The sequence below is a fragment of the Sphaerodactylus townsendi genome, linkage group LG07, assembly GCF_021028975.2.
Source record: "Sphaerodactylus townsendi isolate TG3544 linkage group LG07, MPM_Stown_v2.3, whole genome shotgun sequence".
NCBI lineage: Eukaryota > Metazoa > Chordata > Lepidosauria > Squamata > Sphaerodactylidae > Sphaerodactylus > Sphaerodactylus townsendi.
This window is the reverse complement of record NC_059431.1, coordinates 91003537-91025615: the sequence shown is the minus strand read 5'-3', so window position 1 is coordinate 91025615 and position 22079 is coordinate 91003537. Positions and strand designations below refer to the sequence as shown.

The 22079-nt window shown below is 42.3% G+C and overlaps 1 protein-coding gene across 1 annotated transcript; it reads left to right on the top strand.

Annotated features, from left to right (window-relative positions):
* The first annotated feature begins 1063 nt into the window (after window positions 1–1063).
* LOC125437017 lies at window positions 1064–21455 on the top strand. The gene is made up of 7 exons (XM_048504388.1): window positions 1064–1079; window positions 8397–8483; window positions 9921–9983; window positions 11754–11822; window positions 15129–15194; window positions 16344–16515; window positions 20756–21455. The coding sequence occupies exons 3-7, from the start codon at window positions 9926–9928 to the stop codon at window positions 21453–21455; spliced, it is 1065 nt and encodes a 354-aa protein (XP_048360345.1). The 5' UTR covers window positions 1064–1079; window positions 8397–8483; window positions 9921–9925.
* The last annotated feature ends 624 nt before the right edge of the window (window positions 21456–22079 follow it).

The window sequence follows — 22079 nt, the reverse complement described above, 5'->3', positions numbered from 1 at the left end:
TAAACAGAGTTCACATTCTTGATGGACAATATAGCTATTTCACAACATCCTTATTTTTGCAGTCTCAGGCATGCAGGTGTTATAGCAGGACCCAGCTGAGTCACCATATGGTGGGCTATGATCTGTGTTGGGCTGAGCTTTGGTTAGGCTATTTCTTTCAATAGTACAACAACAACTTGTCCTGCTGAAAGCTGATGTGACAGATTGCAAACCCTATTAGTTTTGTCTATTATAATGTCAAGTAAGAATTCTGCTGAAAAATAGGGTTGGATCCAACATAATGTTTCCATGGATAGAAGAATTTCCATCTATGGAGCTTCACTTTCTCATTTGTCCCCTCTCAGTGCAGCCTAAAATGCCCTGCAAAATGCTGGTCCATCCTGCAGCAGGAAGGAAGGAGATGAAAAGGTCATGCAGTATAGGTAAAAATCCTCCTATCTAAGGAAACAATGCTATGGAAACCCAAGCTATACTTCCCCACAAGGTGGCAGGCTAATGTAATGAGCAAAACACACTTTTGGTCTCTGTGTGGCTTTTGCCCAAAAGTTCACTTCTGATACAGCATTTTGTATTCACTACCTGCCATTTTAGAGGTTATTTGAGTACATTTGTACTCTTCTAGAACTAAATCTATTGAAGGATCCAACAAGAACCTTACATCCTTTTCAAAGATTCATCTAGAAGATGTTATAATCCCTGTATAAGGGTTTGTCATATTTAGGCCTTTATCCCTGTACATATTGTACATATTTAGGCCTTTATCCCTGTACATATTGTAGAAACAGACTCACTCATAAGGTTAAGGGGATTTCTAAAATAGGTGTGTTATGCCTTAGGTATGAAAACACCCACTTTTCTGTTCTTTTCAGCAACTTCATTCTGAGATGAAAAGCTATGATGATGTCATAGTGAGCTATGATAGAATATGACATGAAGGATTCCAGGAGGAAAAAGCAAGCCTCCACCAGAATTACCTGAGAAGTTGGACTTGAGAAGTTTCCTTATGAAGCTCTCACTGATTATCTTTTTATCTTTACTGATATTTACAGGAACGGCTAAAAATCACGCATCTACTGAAGGTATGCTCTCTTTGATGGCTATTCTAAGAACAACTTTCTTTTAAGAGCTTTTTTTTGGTATGATCTAGTAAAAACAGTGCAGGTTTTTATTCTTTAACAACCTACAAAACCTATCTGACCACTGACAATCGTTGCACTCAGACCTCACATTAAAACATGGTTTGTGAAATAATCCCTGGTTAGTCACCAGTTAGTTTGTGTGTAAATCATGGGTTGTCTATGAATTCAGAAAATGAATTCATAAAAGGCAAACTATTTTAGAGCCTAACAAAGGTTAATTACAGCTACAAACCCCAGTGGCTTTCATTGGACTGCCAGCACTCGAGATAAGTAGATGATACTTAATCAAACTATGATTTATTGTGACATCTGAATGCAGCCAACAGTAAATTGGTGTGATAAAAAGAACTTTGTCACACCACATACAAAAAACCTATCTCCCCTCTAACTTTATCAGCCCTCCATTTAGCTGGATCCTATTAATCACTGGTGAGACTGTTTAATATTCCTCATCAAACAGTTTTACATTTAATTTTTGATACCCTGTCTAATGAGAACACATTTTTTGAGAGGTGACTAGATACCTTCCTTCATGAGTTCATTTCATTCTCAGGTATTCTTTAGCTTTTTTCTACTGTGTGGTGATTCTACCACAAAAGATCTTACATGTGACACTGTTTGCAAAGAGTTTTATTATGGTGATGTTTAAATTTTATTTACAGTATTTATATCATACCTTTTTCCCCTATGGGGACTTGCTCAATGGGGACTCCTATTTTATTCTCACAACAATCATGTGAAGCTGATTAGGCTGAGTGTCTGCCAATGACCCAAGGTCACCTAGCAAGCTTTCATGGCAGAGTGGGGTCTCAGGCCTGGATTTCCTAGATTTCCTAGTCCAACACTCTTAACCATCACACCCCACTGAATAAAAGAAGTTACGTTTCTGTCAAAGGGCTTTCCCAGTTTTAAAAGTAATGTCTAGAATAATAAGACAACAAAGTATTTTCACACCAGATTGAATATAAGCTGGCAAAGCATGGCATACAATAAAATTTAGGCACTACACAAATTTCAATGAAACTATTAATCCAGTCAAAATCTGCATGATTTTGGAACGCACATTCCCTGTAAGCTACATGTGTGCATGGCTGCACAGCTACCATATTGGTGCTGTGCAGATAAGGGGATGTCCAGCAGGGGAAGCTCTCCCAGGCGGCTCAGTACTGGGGAACGCTAAGCACCAGGAAATGCTAAGAGGGACCATTGGTTGCACCTTTAACCCACTAGGAAGAAGGGAAAACAGCTGCCTCCAAAAGAAAATTTTAAAAACCAATAGTTGATCAATGGTTCAATTGTAAACAGAGCTATGCTATTCAAAATCCACTGATGTCAAGGGGTTTAAGAGTTTCTAGAGTGTCTAGAGCTTAAGTGCCTAGGTAGTAGCATTCACCTACTGGCACCAGGCAGAAAACACAGGTCTCTTTAAAGCAGGGATATCCAACCTATTTATGGACTACAATTTCCAGAGCCCTGCCAATTGGCCATGCTGGCAGAGGCTGATGGGAATCATAGTCCATAAACATCTGCAGGGCCATAGGTTAAAGACTCCTGCTTTAAAGGTAGAAATCAGTGGAAAGCATGATAATTTTTATGTTATCAGAACCGGAAATTAATTTGGGTAATACAACTTAATGTTGGGGGAAAAGAAACCCAATAAGTATAGCCTCTTCCTGGGTCATCTTGTGTCAGTTAAAAAAATCCCTCTGCTTGACAGATAATTTCATTATTTCCAAACAGGGGTGGGAAGCTGCTGTAAGTCAACAGACTGACTGTAAAAAAAATTACAAGATTAGAAAAATTACGATGAAACATAGCTGGCTGATTCTATTTCTGTGTTCTCCTTTATAATTAAAATGGAAAACAGTTTACTTTTTTCAGGGCCAGTTCACATCTGGTGATGATTCTGTGGTGAGCTGCACCTTGGGTACAGCCAATTCTACCTAGCTGAAACGAGGACTGCACCCATATGGATATACCATTTTGTAAAACAGCAACTCTGCACCTGGGGCTACAGTGCCCACAGTGATTTCTACCACTGCAGTGGAATTTTTTAAAGCTTTAGTATTCATGCAGATCATGGCAGCTAGACCCCAAAGCATTTTACACAAACACAACGTTCAAGTAAAGGTGACCCTGCAATTTTTTTAGATGTTTGTACCAGGACCTAGGAAAGTATAAAACAGGCTTTTAGAATGTAAATGTGGGGAAAACTGTGATAGATCATGAAAAAGTTGCAACTTCATATGAAAAGAGATGGACAGTGGAGCAAGCTACATTCATGCAGTTATGTGAAACTTCCACTGAAGTCCCGTAGCATTTATTTCTTTATACCCCACTTTTCTTCCCAGTGGACTCAAAGCAGCTTCAAACCATCATCCTCTCCTCCTCTGTTTCATTAGGTATTTATACTTCACTTTTCCTCCCAAGAAACCCATATCAGCTTCAAACCATCATTCTCCTTCCCTCCATTTCATCTTGTGAAGTTTGTTAAGTTGGACAGAGCGAGTGTGCCAAGATCACCAGATCACCCACTGAGCTTCCCTGGCAGAGTGAGGATTCAAACATGCCTCTCCCAAACTAGTTAAAATGCCTTGCACTCAATAACCTGTCATGTTTCAGAGCTTAAGAGCAGAATTTAGGCAGATTAGCATACATCAGTTTTAATAGATTTCCTTCTGGTTGCATATGTGAATTAGAATTTGCAACTGTTTGTTCAGAGCTGAAATAAAGAAGAGAGATGGACCCCAATCTGAAAACAAAGGGAAATAAGTGTACAGCAATGTAGGAGACTAGAATCCATGGAGAAAATATAGGCTCCGTCTTACCCACACTGAGCTGTGTGAGAACTGCTTTCTCATGGTACTATCTCATATGGCTGCAAAAAGTGAATACCACCACCATGTGGGCAGGAACAATATCATGGACCTGTCAAATACAGTTGATGTTCTACTGGAAAGAGGGTTCCAATTAGGTGGTAAATATATGTGCCATGTATCTTGCCCATACAATTGTGAAAGGCATCTACATGATTATGTGGAATAACATCACAGAGAAATAAGACACATGCAAGTTATGGAATATATGGAAGTAGTTTCAAATTTTTAAGCAACCAGTTAATTATGCAAAAGGTAATTGTGCATAAGGTAGATGTGTATAAATTCCTCTCTGTGATAGAAACAGAAATGGAAAGCAATCATGGATGATCCAGCGTAAACTTTTTGTTTCTCAAATATTTATTTGTTTATTTTATTAATTCTATTTATAGGCCACCATTTCCACTGAGGGCTAAGGGCAGCTTCCAACAAAAGATAGCAATAAAATCAATACAATTTCTCAGTATAAAACCTCTAACAATCTATTATAATTCCATCCAGATGTTACAAAACGTCTCTGTATCTCTGATGGCATTAAAATAACTTCTCTCTATTTCTGAAATCAGATATTCTTGGCATTTTTAACAGGCAAATCTATTCTGTGGTTATCAATGACATCTAATGTTCATGACTTGTCTAGACTTTTCCAGAGTATTTATTCCAGTTAATGATGAGGAGGAAGAAGAGGAGAAGGCGGGTAATAAGAAGATTGCCATACTGCATCCTGTTGTGAATAAGGTTTACTTAGACAAAGGTAAACCTTAACAGGACAGCAAATATATTGCAATATACCCCTGGTATTTTTTTAAACAGCTTGTTTTGTACTTCTACCTAAATCATCCCACATACCGGTAATAGCACTGCTAATTTTATTGACTGGGCGGATTAATCAACTAGACCTTTAGCTGATTAACCAATGAAGACACAAAATAAACATTATATTTTAACATTTTCCTTTCTGCAGTGACACATGTAGCAGATTGTACTGTGTCCGAGTGCGGGGGTAGCCCCGACCCCCTCCCCGGCCTTGGCCCCCTCCCCGCAACCGGCAGACGACTCCCCGGCGGCGCGGGAGGCTGCCGGGCAAGAACAGCCCCACCACCACGCCAACGGCTCGGGGGATCGCCCCGCTCCTCTTCTGGCCGGCGGGGCATGCAGAGGCTCCGCCAGTGAGGGAAGCCACGTTGGTCGGCCGGCAAGGAAGCCGGACGACGAAGAGCCCCACCGCCGCGGCTGCAAAGCAAAGGCCGCACCGGGCGAGCGGGGCCAGCTGAGCCCTTTTGGGCTAATTAGGGAGCGCAGAGGCGGAGAGGCGGGGTTTTCAACCCCCGCCTCACGGAGCGAGGGTATAAAAGAGAGGAAATCTGGCGTGCTGGGAGGTGAGGACGGGAAGGAGGGAAGGAGTGGGGGCATGTGCGTGAGGGGAGAGCTGGAAAGAGTTGGGGAAAGGCAGGGGATTTGAGGCAGGGGAGTGTCCTGGGGGAGAAGACCCTAGAGGGGGAAGAGGAGCGGAGGCCAGAGGGAAAGGTCGGGGGAAAGAGGAGGAACGGTGGGCAGACAGAGCAGCCCAAAGCCAGGGGGGAGAGAGAGGCTGCCAAGGCAGGGGCTGGCAGGGAGGCTTCCCTTCTCGCCTGGCCTAGTGTTCTGCGGACCCTGGGCCACCCGTGGGTTGCAGGGGCATCCTGTGGCTGAGACGGCTGTCTCAGTTAGTTCACTCCCCGGAGAACGGGAGTGAGGCCGGTGGTTCCAGCAGCCGGGCAGGGGAAGGTGGGTTGGCAACAGGGGTCCCGGAGGGGGCCCCGCCCCAGGCGCAGGACATACTGTAAAAACTTAGTGATACATAGTAAGATGTGATTGAGATTATTTTATGAATGATTAAAAGTTAAAATACTCAGTGCTGTGAGTTAGAAGATGCAGATGCTCTCTCAGATGCTCTCTCAGATAATTGAGAATTATCTGAATGTATGCATTAGCAACACTGGGGAATCGCAGGGGAACTCAGGTAGGAAGATGCCGCTGCAGTCATCCTGCGGTGAGCTCTCCAGAAGTAGCTGGCTGGCTGCTGTGTGAACAAAATGGGGGACTTGATGGACCTATGGAGTACAAATTTAACTGGTTGTTAGCATTGTTATGTAATTATGCTGTGGATGCTTTTAATATTTCATCAAGAATCTTTACCAATAAAAAGTCCTACTTCTGGAGAGGATTCTTCCTAGACATACTCTCTTAAAATTTACACTGGCATAAAAAATGGCTATGTTTGGATTGGAGTTTGCTTAAAAGGCAGAGAGAACTCTTATATGAATTCTCATTTCTGAAATGTATCATTTCTTGAGTTTGCAGGCAGACAGGTGGTGGTCATTGAAGAACATGTAGGGAAAGCACTGTTCCCATCAACAAATGTTTAATTACACTTCTTCACATACCATTTGCTGCCATAGTGTTCTTATGTTATCTTGCCAAATGGTGAGGAGGAACTGTGCCTGGTCAGCAATCCAAGGCTTCTACTCACCAGTTGGCAGGGAAACATGAACTTTGCCACTCTGAAAAAAAGATCTCCCTCACTCCTATACTTCAATGAAATCCTCTCCCTTCTCATACCTGTGATTTAAAAAATGGCTACCACACATAACAAAAATTATGCTGACATGTGCTCATGGCCCAAATGCTAATTTTGGCCACCAACATACTCCAACTTGTTGTTGTGGGTTTTCTGGGCTGTGTGGCCGTGGTCTGGTAGATCCTGTTCCTAACGTTTCACTGGCATCTGTGGCTGGCATCTTCAGAGGTATATCACAAAGAGAAGTCTGTTACACACTGTGTCCAGTAACAAACTTCTCTCTGTGATACACCTCTTAAGATGCCAGCCACAGATGCAGGCAAAACATTAGGAACAAGATCTACCAGCCCACAGCCACACAGCCCAGAAAACCCACAACAACCAGTTGAATCTGGCCATCAAAGTCTTCGACAATACATGCTCCAACTTATTAGAACCCTCTTTTGTTACACAGCTCAGTTACTTCCCTTAGGAATGAGCCATAGGCAAGGGTATTAGCAGCAAAGTTCTCCACTGATTGACTTCCATCTGTTCAGTCTTATTTGCTTGTACCCTACTTGTCTTAGGTAGGTAATGACTGGCTGGAGGTGTCCTGTCAAAATAAGGAGAAGGTGCTGTCAAATTAAATAGTGCTATTTATGCTAGGAGGAAGATTAGAAACACAACTGTAAATGTTGTGTGCTTAACAAAATTGGAACCTTGCAACAAAGTAAACTTTTCCTGGTATAAGCTCACTTTGTAGATGCCTGGATCTTGCAGATCCCCTGACTTTGTCAGATACCTAGGTCTCATAGATGCTGGTCTGACACTCTATGTTGGCAATACATACTGAATCGTAGTATGTGATAAAGTGACCCTTGACTTATGAAAGGTTATAGCCGTGGTGGCGAACCTATGGCACTCCAGATGTTCATGGACTACAATTCTCATCATCCCCTGCCAGCATGGCCAATTGGCAGTGGCTGATGGAAATTATAGTCCATGAACATCTGGAGTGCCATAGGTTCACCACCACGGGGTTATAGCCTGGAAAAAATGTTGTTTGCCTTCAAGGTGCTACTGGATTTGAGTTTGGTTCTACCACTACAACCTCACATGGCTAGCCCACCTTGAACTATCTACATAGATAGATAGTTTATTAGAAAGGGCCTTTCAGTTTATTAGAAAGGGCCTTGTTTGAATAAGTCACAGGCCTGGGATATAAATATATTTTACATCAAATGTGTAAGTATAAACATGCAACAACAATGAATGAAAGACAGATGATGAGAGGAAAAGCCAGAAGTGGTTGTTGGATGTCATCAACAGGTGTGAAGTGGTGGCAGATGCTAAAATATTGGAGAACACAGTCCAGTGGTGGCGAACCTATGGCATTCCAGATGTCCATGAACTACAATTCCCATCAGCCCCTGCCAGCATGGCCAATTGGTTAATTGGCCATGCTGGCAGGGGCTGATGGGAATTGTAGTTCATGAACATCTGGAGTGCCATAGGTTCGCCACCACGGACATAGTCTATCCTCCTCCAGAATTTTGAAAAATTGGCTTACCAATGTGCTTACCAGACTTACTGGCATATGAATTTGTACACTGAATTTTTAATTCTTTTGGGTGTATTATTGTACATAGGATATATAACAGAAGTTTAGATGTCTGAAGATCGCAACATCTGTAACACATATAGATGAAGAATTGTGATATTACCCATATCCAGTAATCATAAAGGTTTATTGTTGTACTTCTCTAGGCTGTGTTTGGGATCATACGGCTTTATACAGCATGGCTTAATACACTGTTCTTTACATCTTCTGTACATACATAGGTATTTCAGAACATCAACCAGAAGCCCATGATGGTGATAATGATAACTTAAAGTTGCACAAAAGTTTGCAGAGCTTGCGAGAGTACTGTAAGTTGTATTATACACAAACATTATACACAAAATATATATTTGGCTTGGGATCACGCATGTCATGTTATTCCCCGGACCTATGAGCTGCCATTTAAGCCTTGCAATGGATTGTATGATCCCACAGAGGGCAATGGCTATGGCCTCTTGCCTACAGCAGGATTTTTCAACCTTTCTTCTTTCAGAGTCTCTGAAAGACACACTGACTCATTTGGGAGGTATGATATAGTTCACACTCTCAGTTTAAAGGCAGGCCAGTTAGAACTTACCATTGGTATATGTGAACTGATAGCGCAACTTAGGTAAACAAGCTAATTTTCAGTCCATCATTATTTATACTATGGACTATATCTGAAAGTTTCCCCCACAAAAATCTGCATTTCATGGAGAAAGTTATTTGAAAACTGCTTTCTAAGGGCCGTTCAAGTAGGTCTGGACATTTCAGTTTTTGCATTTGGGTCCATCATACACTGGTGCTCTGCCTTGCGCAATTATTTTGGGGCAGAGCTTCTGTTATGGGTGCTTCTCCCCACCCCCACTCCCCCTCGGACTGCACAGCAGATCCCACAATCTCCACTGGTTGTGAGAGTGGGCAAAAAACAGAGCAATCTTTTCCCATGATTTGCAGGGAAGACAAAAGAAATGGCCCTGCATTCTTCTTTGATTTTGGTTTTTTGGCTCCATCCTACCTCCCCAGTTCTACTTCCGCCCTCCCCGAGGATCGGGAAGGCTTTTAAAAACTTTATTTCAACTTCAAACATTTATACCATATTAGCTCTATCAACATAATGATAAATCTAATACAGGAATATTGAAATACCAAGGAATATTGAAATAACAAGCCTCTCTCTCCTCCCACAAAAGCAGAAGTGGCAGGAAGCATGACTGAATGTGTGTGTGTGTAGGAGGGAGAGAGAATATCAATTCTAGGACATGGCCCCATTCTTCTGCAGAATGTGGTCCAGGGAATTACTTGGCCTCTTTCATTTGGGAAGGAGATTGCTTTTGGAAAGGGGCTACAATATTGATATAACAGACATTTAAAGAGGTATAACAAAGTCAGCAATCTTGAAACTACTGGGTGTGATGAGATCTGTGCCTTTAAGAGTAAGTGGATGGATGGAGTTAAGAAAACCAGGAAAAGCAGAGACCCGAGGGAGTTCATCAGGCAAGATGCACAGCAACAGCAGGCAGTGTGGTGTCTCCCTGCGTATAAACAGAGAAACGCAAGGAGGCCCCACTACAACCCTACTGTGCAGCGAAGAGCCCTGAGGAAAGCATTCCATGCATAATGCACATGGATTTCTAGAAGGCATGTGTTGGGTGTTCTTCTTTGTTAAGAGAGTGATGTTGCTTCTATCATAATACACAACGAAGCAAACAAGCACACACAAGCAAACATGCTGGGCCACTAAACATATTCATTTTGCTTTGCAGTAGAAATGCTCAACAGAAAGAAAAATCAAAAAGAACCATCTTACAAAGAAGAAACTTTCGAAGGTAAGATCGCACCATAATACAGCTACCATTCTTGAAACACAAGCAATTATGTGTTGCTTTGATTCTGTGCCTGACCAGATTTTAATTCTTTTACAAATAACTTGATTCAGATTTCTTTTTTATTGAAATCTGTTTTTCAATAATTTAATAAAAGGATAAATGTCTGCATTTTCCCATAGCAAGTTACCTAAAGTCCTGTTTATAAACGGCTTTGTTGGAAGAGTTGGGATTACTGGATTCTGGGAATTCACAGGGAATGTTATTTTTCACAAGACTAACTATAAAGTGAAGTGCAGGTCTTAACTATTTTTGGGCATCGCTCATAAAAACACAGAAGAAATTCCCATGTGTGCTCCCTGCCTGTGGATACCTGAATCTGCAGACGAGGTACCTCCTGGATCCGCAGAAATTAATTAATTTATTTAGGTAATTTAAACACCCAATTAATTAATTAATTAATTGGGTGTTTAAATTACCTAAATAAAGTTTTTTCTGTGCATGCGCAGAAAATACAACTACCTTTGGTGGCTGTGAGCGTCCCCAGGCCCACAGCAGCTGCCGACACAGTGACAGATACCAAGAGAGGCTCCAGGACCACCCACCACAGCAGGCTTACAGTAGTTAGAGGGGCCTGGAGCTGCGATGAGGGGGGCGTGGAGGGTTGGAGGAACTCCTGGCTTGTCCACCAAGATCTGGACTGTTGAGAGTAGTGGTAGGGGCCTCAGCTGGTGAGGCTGGGACAACTTTAGGCTCACCTGCTGGATAGGAACTGGGAAAGGTTGTCAGCCTAAGCGATGGGGGTAGATGAGATCCCCCCAAGTTTCCTGTCATATAAATGATAATAATGAATGATAAATAAATATTGAGACGGATTGGCTTCAGTTTTCAGAACTAAACGTCCCATTCCCTGTTGCCTTCAAGCAAATTCTAATGGTCATTTTCATTACACAGTACAATCCTTTCATGAGAGTTTGTTTGTTTTCTGTGAAGTCCCATCTAAAGTCCAGTCTCCTGTGAAATGTGAAATCATACAATTGCATGAGAGGACTGTGGCACATCAGAGCATGAATATTCTCAGAAGTGATGGTTCAAAAGGTTACTGGCTGACTAGAAACTCTTAATTCTCACTGATCTTTCTTCATATGGTTGTCTGTCTGTGAATATGTATCTAAGGTGTTTAAATCAGCCCGAAGGTGAAGGTTCATGAGAACTGGGCTGCACACCTTTTCCCCATATACTTATTGAACCTTTCTAAACTTCTAGTGCAATTTTATCCCATCTTTCCTCCAAGGAGCATGGAATTTGGCATATATATGCTAGCCCTGTGAAGGCACCGTTAAAGGAAGATTCATAAAGGAAGATTATGAAGATTCATAAACATGAGAATATGAACACTATACTTTTTAGCAGCCAAGTCTGAGAGTTAATTATTCAGTATAGCTTGATTCAGATTGCCACACTAGCAAGCTCTAGAGGGCAGCCGCCAAATATGATGTGTGAATCTTTCAAGACAGCCTGGTTTACAATTTCATAATATGCAAGGAAGCCTACAGTGCAATTCTAGACAGTTACTCCAGGCTAAGACTATGGAATAGGATTGTTCTAGTAAAACTTAAATGCAGTTTATTTTTCCTTAGTACTAAGAATGTGATGCTTGGTTGTACATTGCAACAAACCAGTGCAAATGGTGATAATCAGCATTAAGTTTTCCCTAAGTTGGTATTATTTCAGAGCCTGCAATTAATGCTATTTTTTTATCATGAATTTTAGATAATGGACTTGGACCTCACTATCACATCGTGTACACAAATGAACCCTCTATGGAAATGCTGCCAGAAGGTACGCTGCAATGATATGGTTCCGAGTACAATGGGAACGTTTGATATAAGCTGATTGAAGTGTGGGATAAAGTAAGGTATACCAGTACAGTGGGTTGGATCCTAAGATTCTGTCATGAGCATAAGTTACTTCTATAAACAGAGCTCCATTCTCAGTTCTTTAGGTCTAAACCAATATTTATTCATGTGTTCATTTTTAATATATTTTAAACCCACCCTATCCTGTAGTTTAAGGAGTCGCGTGGCGTAGTGGTAAAGTGCTTGCACTGCCACTCACACGGTCAGGAGTTCAAGCCCCCAGTGGGTCAGATATCCTGGCAGCTGGCTCATGGTCAACTCAGCCTTCCATCCATTCCTTGGTCGGTAAATGAGTACCTAGCACATAGCTGGGGTGTAAAGAATAGCCGTGGAAACTACCCCACAAAAATGGCTTGCCTATGAAATCACTGCTTGCAGTGGTACCCCAGGGTCGAACATGACTGAAGGGGAAACTTTTTTATCCTGTAGTTTAACTGTATATTAATACTTTCAGAGACTTTTTATCGCTTACCTTCTTTTCTATTCTTCTGAGTTCCTTCAGTATAGGTGAACCAAACCAAATACTGAATCTACACTACTACAGAACTTCCATGTTACATCAGCAACCACTTAACTATTCAATATTACCAAAATAAAAAGTCATGGCACCTTTGGATTGCATTCAGAGAGGCTTCCTTTTGTGCAATTCATGGAAACTATGCATATCTGGCTAATAGTTGATACCATATTCCATTATCTTGCCTCTGTGCAGCACTTCCTGAGTTTTTCTTCTTATAAAAACCTGTGTTCTATCAAAGAGGTAGATTTTTTTCAAAATTATTATAAGAGGAAGAGTCATACCATCCCTCTTCTTAGCTATTATCTTGTACCTCTTCCATATTTATGAGGGATGATGGGCCAAATGAGACATAATAGTAGAAGAATTGCTGACTGATTTGAGAGCCCTAAATCAGGTCAGGCTGTGGTTGATGGTAGCTACCTCTTCCCCCTGAGACATTCTGCCAATTTAAATGACCTCCCAACAGCAACTCTGGAGACAAGAGACAATTTAAGTTAGGAAAACGTTGTAGACATTTCTCAAACTTTATAAACTGCCTTTTTAAAAAAGCCCAGTTAATGATACCAAGTACAGGGATTACTATAAGAGTTTAATAAGGAGGAAGGATGAGGGTAAGGGAAATTGAGGTAACTTCTTTTATATATAGTCTTAAGTGGCTTTTAAAGTGGAGGGGAAAAGTTGAATTTGAAAAAAGTTGAATTTGAAGGGGAAGGTAGAAATGATTTGCACGTAATTCTCGTCCCCATCCCTTCCATAGAATTGTTTGACGTCACAGAGCTCCTGTCTTGCAGAGCAGGGAACAAAGTATTTCAGGGAAAAGTAATTATGGGGCATTGAAAATATTGGGGAGAGGACCCTGCTTCACTTTTGAGGCTTGTTTCACAAACTAAAAGGAAACAGGCTGGTGCAGTGGGGCTTCCCTCAACCCTCACTATCCTCCTGCTGCCTCGTGCGAAGGTGCCCAGCACTGAGATGTCATTTTCCCGGAGTTGAGAGGATGCTCTTTGTGCTGCTCTGCTGTATGTGTTAAAGCATCTTTCAGTGGGAGCTGCCACTAGTATTGGTTTTATTCTCTCTCACTGCCTTCCCAACTATCATAACTGGAGTGTTTTGCCGGTCAAGTGGGGCACTGTAGTCTTGCTTCCTCACCAACTCTGCTCAGGCTGGGGAGCAGGGATTAGTAGCCTGTGCAGGCACTTCCAACAAGGGCAGCTTTGGTGTGCAGGCCCCTCAAACCTTCGCCCCTGACTTGCCTTTTTCTTGCTGCCTTTTTGTTCTTTTGCTGCAGATCTGAAATGGCTGGGAAGGGACAAATGCAGAAATAGGGTAGCTGACCAACCAGAAGGAAGACATGGGGAAGGGCTGGCAGGGAGTCTTGATGAAATCCTCATATGCTCTAGCATGACCTGGAAACTGTACATATTAACACAGTAACATGCAAATCCTGTTTATGTTGATAATTTATCCATGTTCTCTGCAATGTTTTTTGCATGAAGTCTGATGTTTATGCACATTCTCCATTTCATTCACATTAACTACAACATACATTCAAATCACTGCTTGTACTGAAACACGATTGTCTTGTGTTTGTGTTTGCACAAATACTTCTGGGGGGGTGAGAGGGCAAAGTATATTAATTACAACTAGAGATCAACTGATAGGAAACACCCCCTTAACCTTTTAAATCGCCATAAGTTTACACTAGTCATACTCAGTACCTCTTCTGCTATATAATCAGATATTGAGTAGGAAAAAGGTTTCAATCTCTCTGACACTGTAATCCAAAAACAACTGAGCCAAAGAGGGGGGGGGGGAACCTAGAGGTCACATCTGCAAAAAATGGACACAGTGTTTTTCTCTGAAACAAAAGAATTCAGATTTATATTTGTCTATGGCAGTGGTGGCGAACCTATGGCACATGTGAGGACTCAGAGATGAGTCCTCTTTGTGGGCACGTGCACCGTCGTCCCAGTTTAGGCACACGGCAGTAACATAGCACCAAGGGGACGAAGGGTGTGCAACGCACTAGGTGTGCGCCCCTGCAGGGGTGTGGTTAGGGCATTCCAGGGGCATGGCAGGGGTGTTCCAGGGGCGTTGCAGGGCAGGGGCGTGGCAGGGGCACAAGGCGCACGCGTGCCCTGAACGCAATTTCCCCTTGCTCTACCCCTGGCACTCGGTCTCTAAAAGGTTCACTATCACTGGTATGGCATTTAACGATATTACTTCTTAATTTCCATTCTGTTTACTCTGTTTATTCATTCATTATTTAATGTGCTATAAAACGGAATTCTGTGTACATTAGTTTTGAATGTTATGCTGCAATAGTGTATCCTTTCCTTTTTGCTCATGACTTGGACTATGAGCATCAAATAAATGAATGAAAAAGACTGGTTCTGGTGGGTTTTCTGGGCTGTGTGGCCGTGGTTGAATCCGGCCGTGAAAGCTTTCGACAATAAAATGAAAAAGAATTTATATTACTTGAAAATACGGCCTAAGAATCTGACTCAGCATTTAATTATAGTAATCAATACTCAAAATTGCATAAATTATAATGCAGTTACCAAGGTCTGGTACTCACAGATTACTGTAGCTGTTTTTATGATTTCCTGAATTGAGCATTCATTAGCTAAATAAAGAAACCCATGTACATAAAACAACAAAGAAAATTTGCTTTGCAGTTGAATTGCTGACTTCTTAACTTTATTACAGAATTACAGGGTGAAGAAAATGTTGGTGACAATCCACCCAAAGATCTCTATTTCAAACCAATACCAAGTAAGAACAGCTACTCTCTACTCCTGAGACTATATGGGAATACCCACTGGTCATCCAACCTAAATAACATCTTTCCCTGAGAGATGCCCTATTTGTCACACTCATATTTAAGGCTGGAATTTCAGACAACTGGTTTCATATTTGTCAGAAAGGAGTTAAAATATTCCAAGCTCCTATGTGCCAAAGGCAAAATTTTAGCAATCATTTGGGTGCCTGGGATCTTTGAATACCTGCTCATAAGTATATAAGTATTCCATATTTGAAGGGTGGGTGGTATACTGATTTCACAATTGGCACCTGTTAAAATTATGTGACAAACTGTCCAACTAGGTAATGTCCATTTAGGGAAGTCAGTGAGAATTTCTTTGTCTGGCATTCCACCAGCTCCCCTCTGCATTCTTTTTGTACTCTGTATTAAAAAGTACTGTGTGCCCCAAGCTCCTAAGAAAAAAAGTGCATTGGTTAATTGGTGAGAGTTTCAAAATGACACCCCACCTTTTGATTTATTCAACAGAGAACTGAATTGTCTATAGCACAAGTGGAAATTGGTGTGGATTGCTTGGCCTCTTTCTGGGGCTTTGTCAAAGTTCTGAGTCTACACTATCTGGCTATGTAGTTGGCAGGAAGTGATTGTGGGAAGTCAAAACTGCAGGGAGGATCCACATACAATTTCTACTAATGGAAAGGGGCATTTTGTGTGTTTTATGTCTATTGTCAAGATTGTTTATTTCCTTCTTTTACTATTGTCCCAACCAGCTAGGCAGTTTTAGCATTGGGATGGATCCTTGGGGAAGAGAAAGAGCCTGCATGCCCATCATCCTAGGTGAGGGCCCCATTAGAGGTTTTTGAGATGAGGGTTAAGGAAGCATGCCCAGTTTGAGAGATGTTTGTCTGTCCTCACCCTGATCACACAGTGGCTTATTTGGGTGTTTCCCAAGTTGCTGACATCCCAGGATTGCCTGCCTCAGTAGCTAGGCTGAGGGACAGAAGTTACAAAATTGGGTGCCAGGAAAATTATCCAACCTTCGCAGCTGTAACCAGTAAAAGTTGTGGCCTGTTATACAAACACAGTGTTGTCTCAGTTCTCTACCTAGCACCTGTCACCTCCATACTTCTATTTTTTATATTATTATTATTTTTCTCTGTAAGTTTCAGACAAGATCGGTATGGCTGAGAGAACAGGAAAACAAGTTGGAACAGGAGGTGGACAACAAATCCGAGAAACAGTACTGCTGGCTGTATCCTCGGCAACTCTTACTATATTATTATTATTAACTGTGTTCTGCGCTGCAGCTATTTACTATTGTACCAAACCATATGGGTAAGTCTCCCCATGACACCTTGGCTGAATTCTAAGAACTGGTCTATGTGCTCCATAGGAAAGTGTTCCATAAGGACTGATTTGCTGGATCAGACCAAGGACAATCTATTCCAGTGTGCAGGTTCCTATATCCTGTTCAGGATAAAGATGACAGAAGATCTGTGAATTCATCTGCCATTTTCTGGACCTTCTTTGTTCTAGAATGCTCCACTTGTGTCCTAGTGCCTCTGGGACAGAACTAGGAAACCCAAGTGGAGCATTCTAGAACAAAGACAGTCCAGGAAATGGTTTATGAATTCACAAATCTCTTTATCCTGAATAGGGTATAGAACAATCAACAACACCTTCTGTAAACTCTCATAGAGAATACAATAGTGATCTATCCACTGTTTATCCAGTATGCAATTCTGCCCAGTATTTCATAAACAGAAGAACAGTGACTCAGTATGCAGTTTCAATACAGTCAGCCTACCTAATAGGCATCAATTATCTCATCATTAATTCATTCATCTATATTCTTTTCCATGGAAAGATAAGATTAGAATTTTATATTAATCTGCCACATGCTGGACCTTCTCTTTTGTAGAATGCTCCACTTGAATGGATTGCATCAGGTCCTGGTAAAAGTGATCTCACTCCACAGCCAGCACAAAAGGCTTAAAATAACCTAATATGCCTCAGCCTCCCGCAAAATATCCCCAAATCCTGCCTTGCTCTTCTTACAATCCCAAACTTCCCAACTATATAGCAAACACGAGGCTTTGCTCCCAGTTGCTGCCCATGTGCACAGGCAATCCAGGTCAATGCCTAAGCAAAGCACAGCGGAGAGGCAAACAGATCAAAGCAAAATTGAGATCACAAGCCTTGGTAAAAAAAAACTGACAATGCCCACACATTGCTGTAGACACTCAGTTGCACTCACTAGGAGGCCCCCAAATGCCACAAAAAGAGATTGTTCCACTTTTGACAGGCTAAAATGCAGGCTTGTTGAGCTGCTCATCTGACAGGACCTGCGATTGGGCCTGGCCTCTCCTGGACTAGAGCAGGAACATCAGGGATGAGTTCCGTGCGAGCTCACACACTCACAAAAAATGCATTTATATCAAAGTGCCATGCTTATCAATGCACAGGTTATTGGTTTTGACAAAGGCAGCACTTAAATTTAATTGTATATAAAAGCCTATTTACATTGCAATCCACAGGGGGGAGCAGTTTTGCGACTCCTCACTGTGGACTGAAAAACTCCCCAGCTGACTTGGAAAACCCTATTGCCACCCAATGGGCTACACCAACTAAAACGTGGCGTAATTTGCCAGGCAGCATAGGGAATCTTCCCAGTCTAAAAGCCCTGTGGAAGCCAACTAAAGTTGACTCTACCCCAGGACTGCCCACGAATCTTCCCCACTGGTACCAGCACAGGCTCCCATGACAGAGGAGCATCAGTGTGCACGGCAGCTTCTAGGTTTACGAATCATGCAGTTGCACCACACCCTGCTACCAACTTCAATGCACCTAAGGCGGATTCCACATGGGCCAAAAACATCACTGTTTTTGGCCCATGCGGAATCTGCTCAAGAATCACTTCTAGGAGTCCTTCCACACCCTCCCACAGTGGCTGAAACTGTTAAACTTTTAAAAGTAGTTAATTGACAGGCAGTCCAATCAGGGGGAGGGGAGCATGACCTGGAAGCGGCGTGAGCCCATTTGCCCACTTGCCAGGGTAAGTGGTATCTAGGCCAGTGAGAAGGGCAAACAACTTGGCCGTCATGCAATTCTGTGGCTCCCAACCTGGAAGGGGCTGCATCCCTCAGAGCTGTGCCAGCCTAACTGAGGACGCTGTGCCAGCCTAACTGTGACTGGAGATGGGCTAGGGGAGTTCCTGAGGGATGGAGCTGACTTTAGTCAACTTCCACTCTTTCAGCCCAGTTACGCCCTCCTCCCCAGCGTAAGACTTACACCATGGGAAACTATGGCAAAAGCCTGTTTGGCCTATGGGGCTACTCAGGCAACAGGAGGGTTTTAAAAATTTCCTTCCTTCTTGTGCCGCCCAAATCCCTTTGGAGGCAGTGTGGCATGGCCTTTGCCACGCTGTCCCTGGTCCCCACGCTGTCCCTGGTCCCCACTCGGTCTGGGTTGGGCTGCATAATACTTTGTTGAATCTACCATCCACTTTACGGGGTGATCTAATGTTATTACGATAATTTATGAGGGAGTAAAACAACTCTCACCACACCTTCCATAAGTTTACATGCACTATTACGATTCCTGTTAGAATCTATTTATCAGGCACTCACTCTTCACAACAACTGCAAAGTTTATTCTTATTTTTTGTTTATGCTATTTATAGTCTGCCTTTCTCAATTTGACTAAAAGCACATTATACAGAGTGGGTCAACATAATCAACAGTATGGTACATTCAGTAAACAATACAATAGGATTAAGAATGTAGAACCAATCTAAAAACACAATGGAAGCAAAACATAAGTATTAACATGACATAATAATTAATACAAAAATTACATAGTAAGAGTTTCAGCGAGCTAAAAACACTTGCACAGATAGTCCCTACTGATCTAATGAACAGCACAACTCTGTTGCCTGCACACAAAAGCCCTGCTGAATAATTCAGTTTTGCATAGTTTGCAGAAAGTCAGGGGAGTAGGATCCTTCCTAACCATCTCGTGCAGGCCATTTTATAAGATGGGAACCACAATGGCCCTGGCCCCTGCCTGGTGGAACGCTCTTCCCTCAGCTGTTAGGGCCCTGCGGGACCTTGGTGAGTTCCGCAGGGCCTGCAAAAACGAGCTGTTCCACCAGGCTTTTGGGGGGGCTGGCCGCTGACTCCACCCCTCTCTGGTGCCCAATGTACTATCTGCTTATTTGAAAACCTGCCAGTCCCCTCCCGGGGTTAGGACCAGACACCATTCACCTAACTATGGGTGGGTCATTGTTGCTACTGATTTTATTGTATTTTATTGATTTTATTAGGGTTATTCGATTTGTTCTTTCTTTTTAGTTGTAATTTATTGTTTTCCTGTTTGGCATGTACACCACTCTGAGCCCTTCAGGGGTACAGCAGTTTATCAAAATGAATATATAAATATAAACAAACAAAGAAGAATGTGTACAGGCAGTTGCTGATTTTTCCCATTTCCAAATTGACACCTGCAGAAGATCTTGATCAGATAAGCAGATCTATCATGGCAGTGCATGGGAAATAGGGTCCAAGGCCAGGAAGGGCTTTGTATGTGATAAACAATACTTTAAATTGAATCTGGTAACTGATGTAGCGACTACAGAATGGGAGTAATATGTGTGTTCCATCTAGTTCCCAATAATAGCCAAGCTGCAGCACTGTGCACCAACTGGAGTTTTTGAATTGGTTTTGTGGGGACACTAACATGCATTACAGTAGTCTCTTGGTATTACTGTGGCATGGATCCAAGAGGCCAGATCAGCTGTATCAAGATAACAGAGTTTTTTGGGGGGCTAGGCTGAGTTGGCAGAAAGACTTCTTTGCAGCTGCATTTGCTTCTCTACCAATAACACTGAGTCCAGTATAACTCCAAGGCTCTTAAATGAGTCAGCAAAAGTCAGGAGCACAATGTTGCTCAAGAGCTCTGCCTTTCCAGTCAGCATTACCTCTGTCTTTTCAGGGTTCATTCACTCTTAGTCAATTTAGCACAGCACAATTAATTTACATATGAATCACCTACACAAAAGGTGCATGCCGGGAGGTGTTTTTTTTTCTAAATGAGTGAAGGTCTTTAGAAATAGCAGACACTGAATCCCCACCCAAAGCACGTGCTGCACATAATGATATCGATAAAACCACTGAAGAATAAATCAATTATTTGAATGAACCAATTATTTGAATGAATTATTTGATTCCCTTTCCACCCTTAATTGACAGTCAGCTACTCCTGACATTTCATGCTTCCTGGAACATATTTTGTCTTTATTAAGTTGTTTGGGGTGCTTTTCTTTCAGTTAGTTTACAAAGTTATATTTTTGGGCATACCTGGGGAGTTCCTCAAAGTTCAGACAACTGAGTGGCAGCACACAAGAGTTTTGGGCTTGTTCCATGAGACCTGTGTTCAAATCTAGAATCATTTCATATATACCACACTGAACTTTTTAGAGAGTGGTATACAATGTATTGAGTAATTATGGGACTATTTTGTGCAGCATTTGAAAATCTGTTGTTAATATTTAATTAATTTTCTCCATGTTTTCTAGGTACATAGATGATTTCTCCCTTACTTCTTCTGAAAAACGAGCTCTGTTGTGTCCATCTGATTCTTCATACAGTAGAACTGAAGATAGCAGTTTGCTATGGAATGAGAGACTGATAACAATACAGGGCAGCTCAGACCCTAGACAACCAACATTTTCTGCCTACATAGATGAAGTATCAACATTTTCTGATGAATCAGCACGTACTGCTGAAAGAGACATAACTGAAGCACAATATAGGTTGGCACCATACCAAGCTACACCACCATCAGCTAAGGCAGAACCACCAAGTGTGCGCAAATCTCACCAGCTGGAGGGGAGGATCGAGTACCACCTGAGGGGAGGCAATACAGTTGAGCACGCACCCCAGCTGAGGGAGCAACCACACCCAGTTCTTTGGCCACTCAGGATGGTACCTCCGCAGCCACCAGCTGCATCTCCACAGCCTCTCTCTCTCGAAGCACCACCTCAGCTGAAAGGAGCTCCCAATTCCCACCAGAAGCACCACCTCCAGCTGAAGGAGCTCCGCCACCAGAAGCACCCCCTCCAGCTGAGGGAGCTCCGCCACCAGAAGCACCACCTCCAGCTGAAGGAGCTCCGCCACCAGAAGCACCACCTCCAGCTGAAGGAGCTCCGCCACCAGAAGAAGCACCGCAAGAACCTCCAGCTGAAGAAGCACCACCAGAGTAAAAGTGCTGAGTAAACTGAACAAGAAGCAAATCCAGCGATGATACCACAGTCTTGAATCCCAGAGTCAATGTAACAATGGTTATTACACTTTAAAAATGCATGAATTTATGATTAAGCAAAGGTCACATTTTGCTGCTCCGTAGGAAAGCAGAGATCCAGCTTCTGAAGTATAAAGAAAAAGTACACAACAGCTGCGCAGATTGTGCTTGAAGATATACATGTATACTCAGCGTTGAGCTGGAGCCAAATAGATAACTATGCTTGGACAGGAAAAAAGTTGTCTAAAACAGTCCTCCTACGAAAAACTGGAAAGTTTGTATTATAGTGGGGGGATGGGGGAAGTGGGAACTAAGAAGGCATTGAATCCCTAGCCAGAGCAAATGCTACATAGAATTATATTGATAAAACCTCTGAACAATAAATCAGCTATGTGAATAAAGCACCGTCACCCAACCCTGAGGATCTAGAATTAGTGGCTTTTCCAAGCTGATTAATATAGGCTGATTACGCACAATGCATCTGCTGCGTGATAGGGCAAAGGTGTGTTGCCACAAGATTTCTTGTACGGACATATTTCCTCAAGCCCTGCTTTCCCTTTCGAATCTCCCTGCAGCAAGTGAGACCACTTCTAGCATGA

What these genes read in the sequence shown, in the direction of transcription:
- LOC125437017 (XM_048504388.1), top strand. Translation starts at nt 9,926, where the DNA reads ATGCTCAACAGAAAGAAAAATCAAAAAGAACCATCTTACAAAGAAGAA. An exon ending in CTATTTCAAACCAATACCAA is followed by an intron (nt 15,195 to 16,343) that starts GTAAGAACAGCT and finishes TTTCTCTGTAAG; the next exon opens with TTTCAGACAAGATCGGTATG. An exon ending in TATTGTACCAAACCATATGG is followed by an intron (nt 16,516 to 20,755) that starts GTAAGTCTCCCC and finishes CATGTTTTCTAG; the next exon opens with GTACATAGATGATTTCTCCC.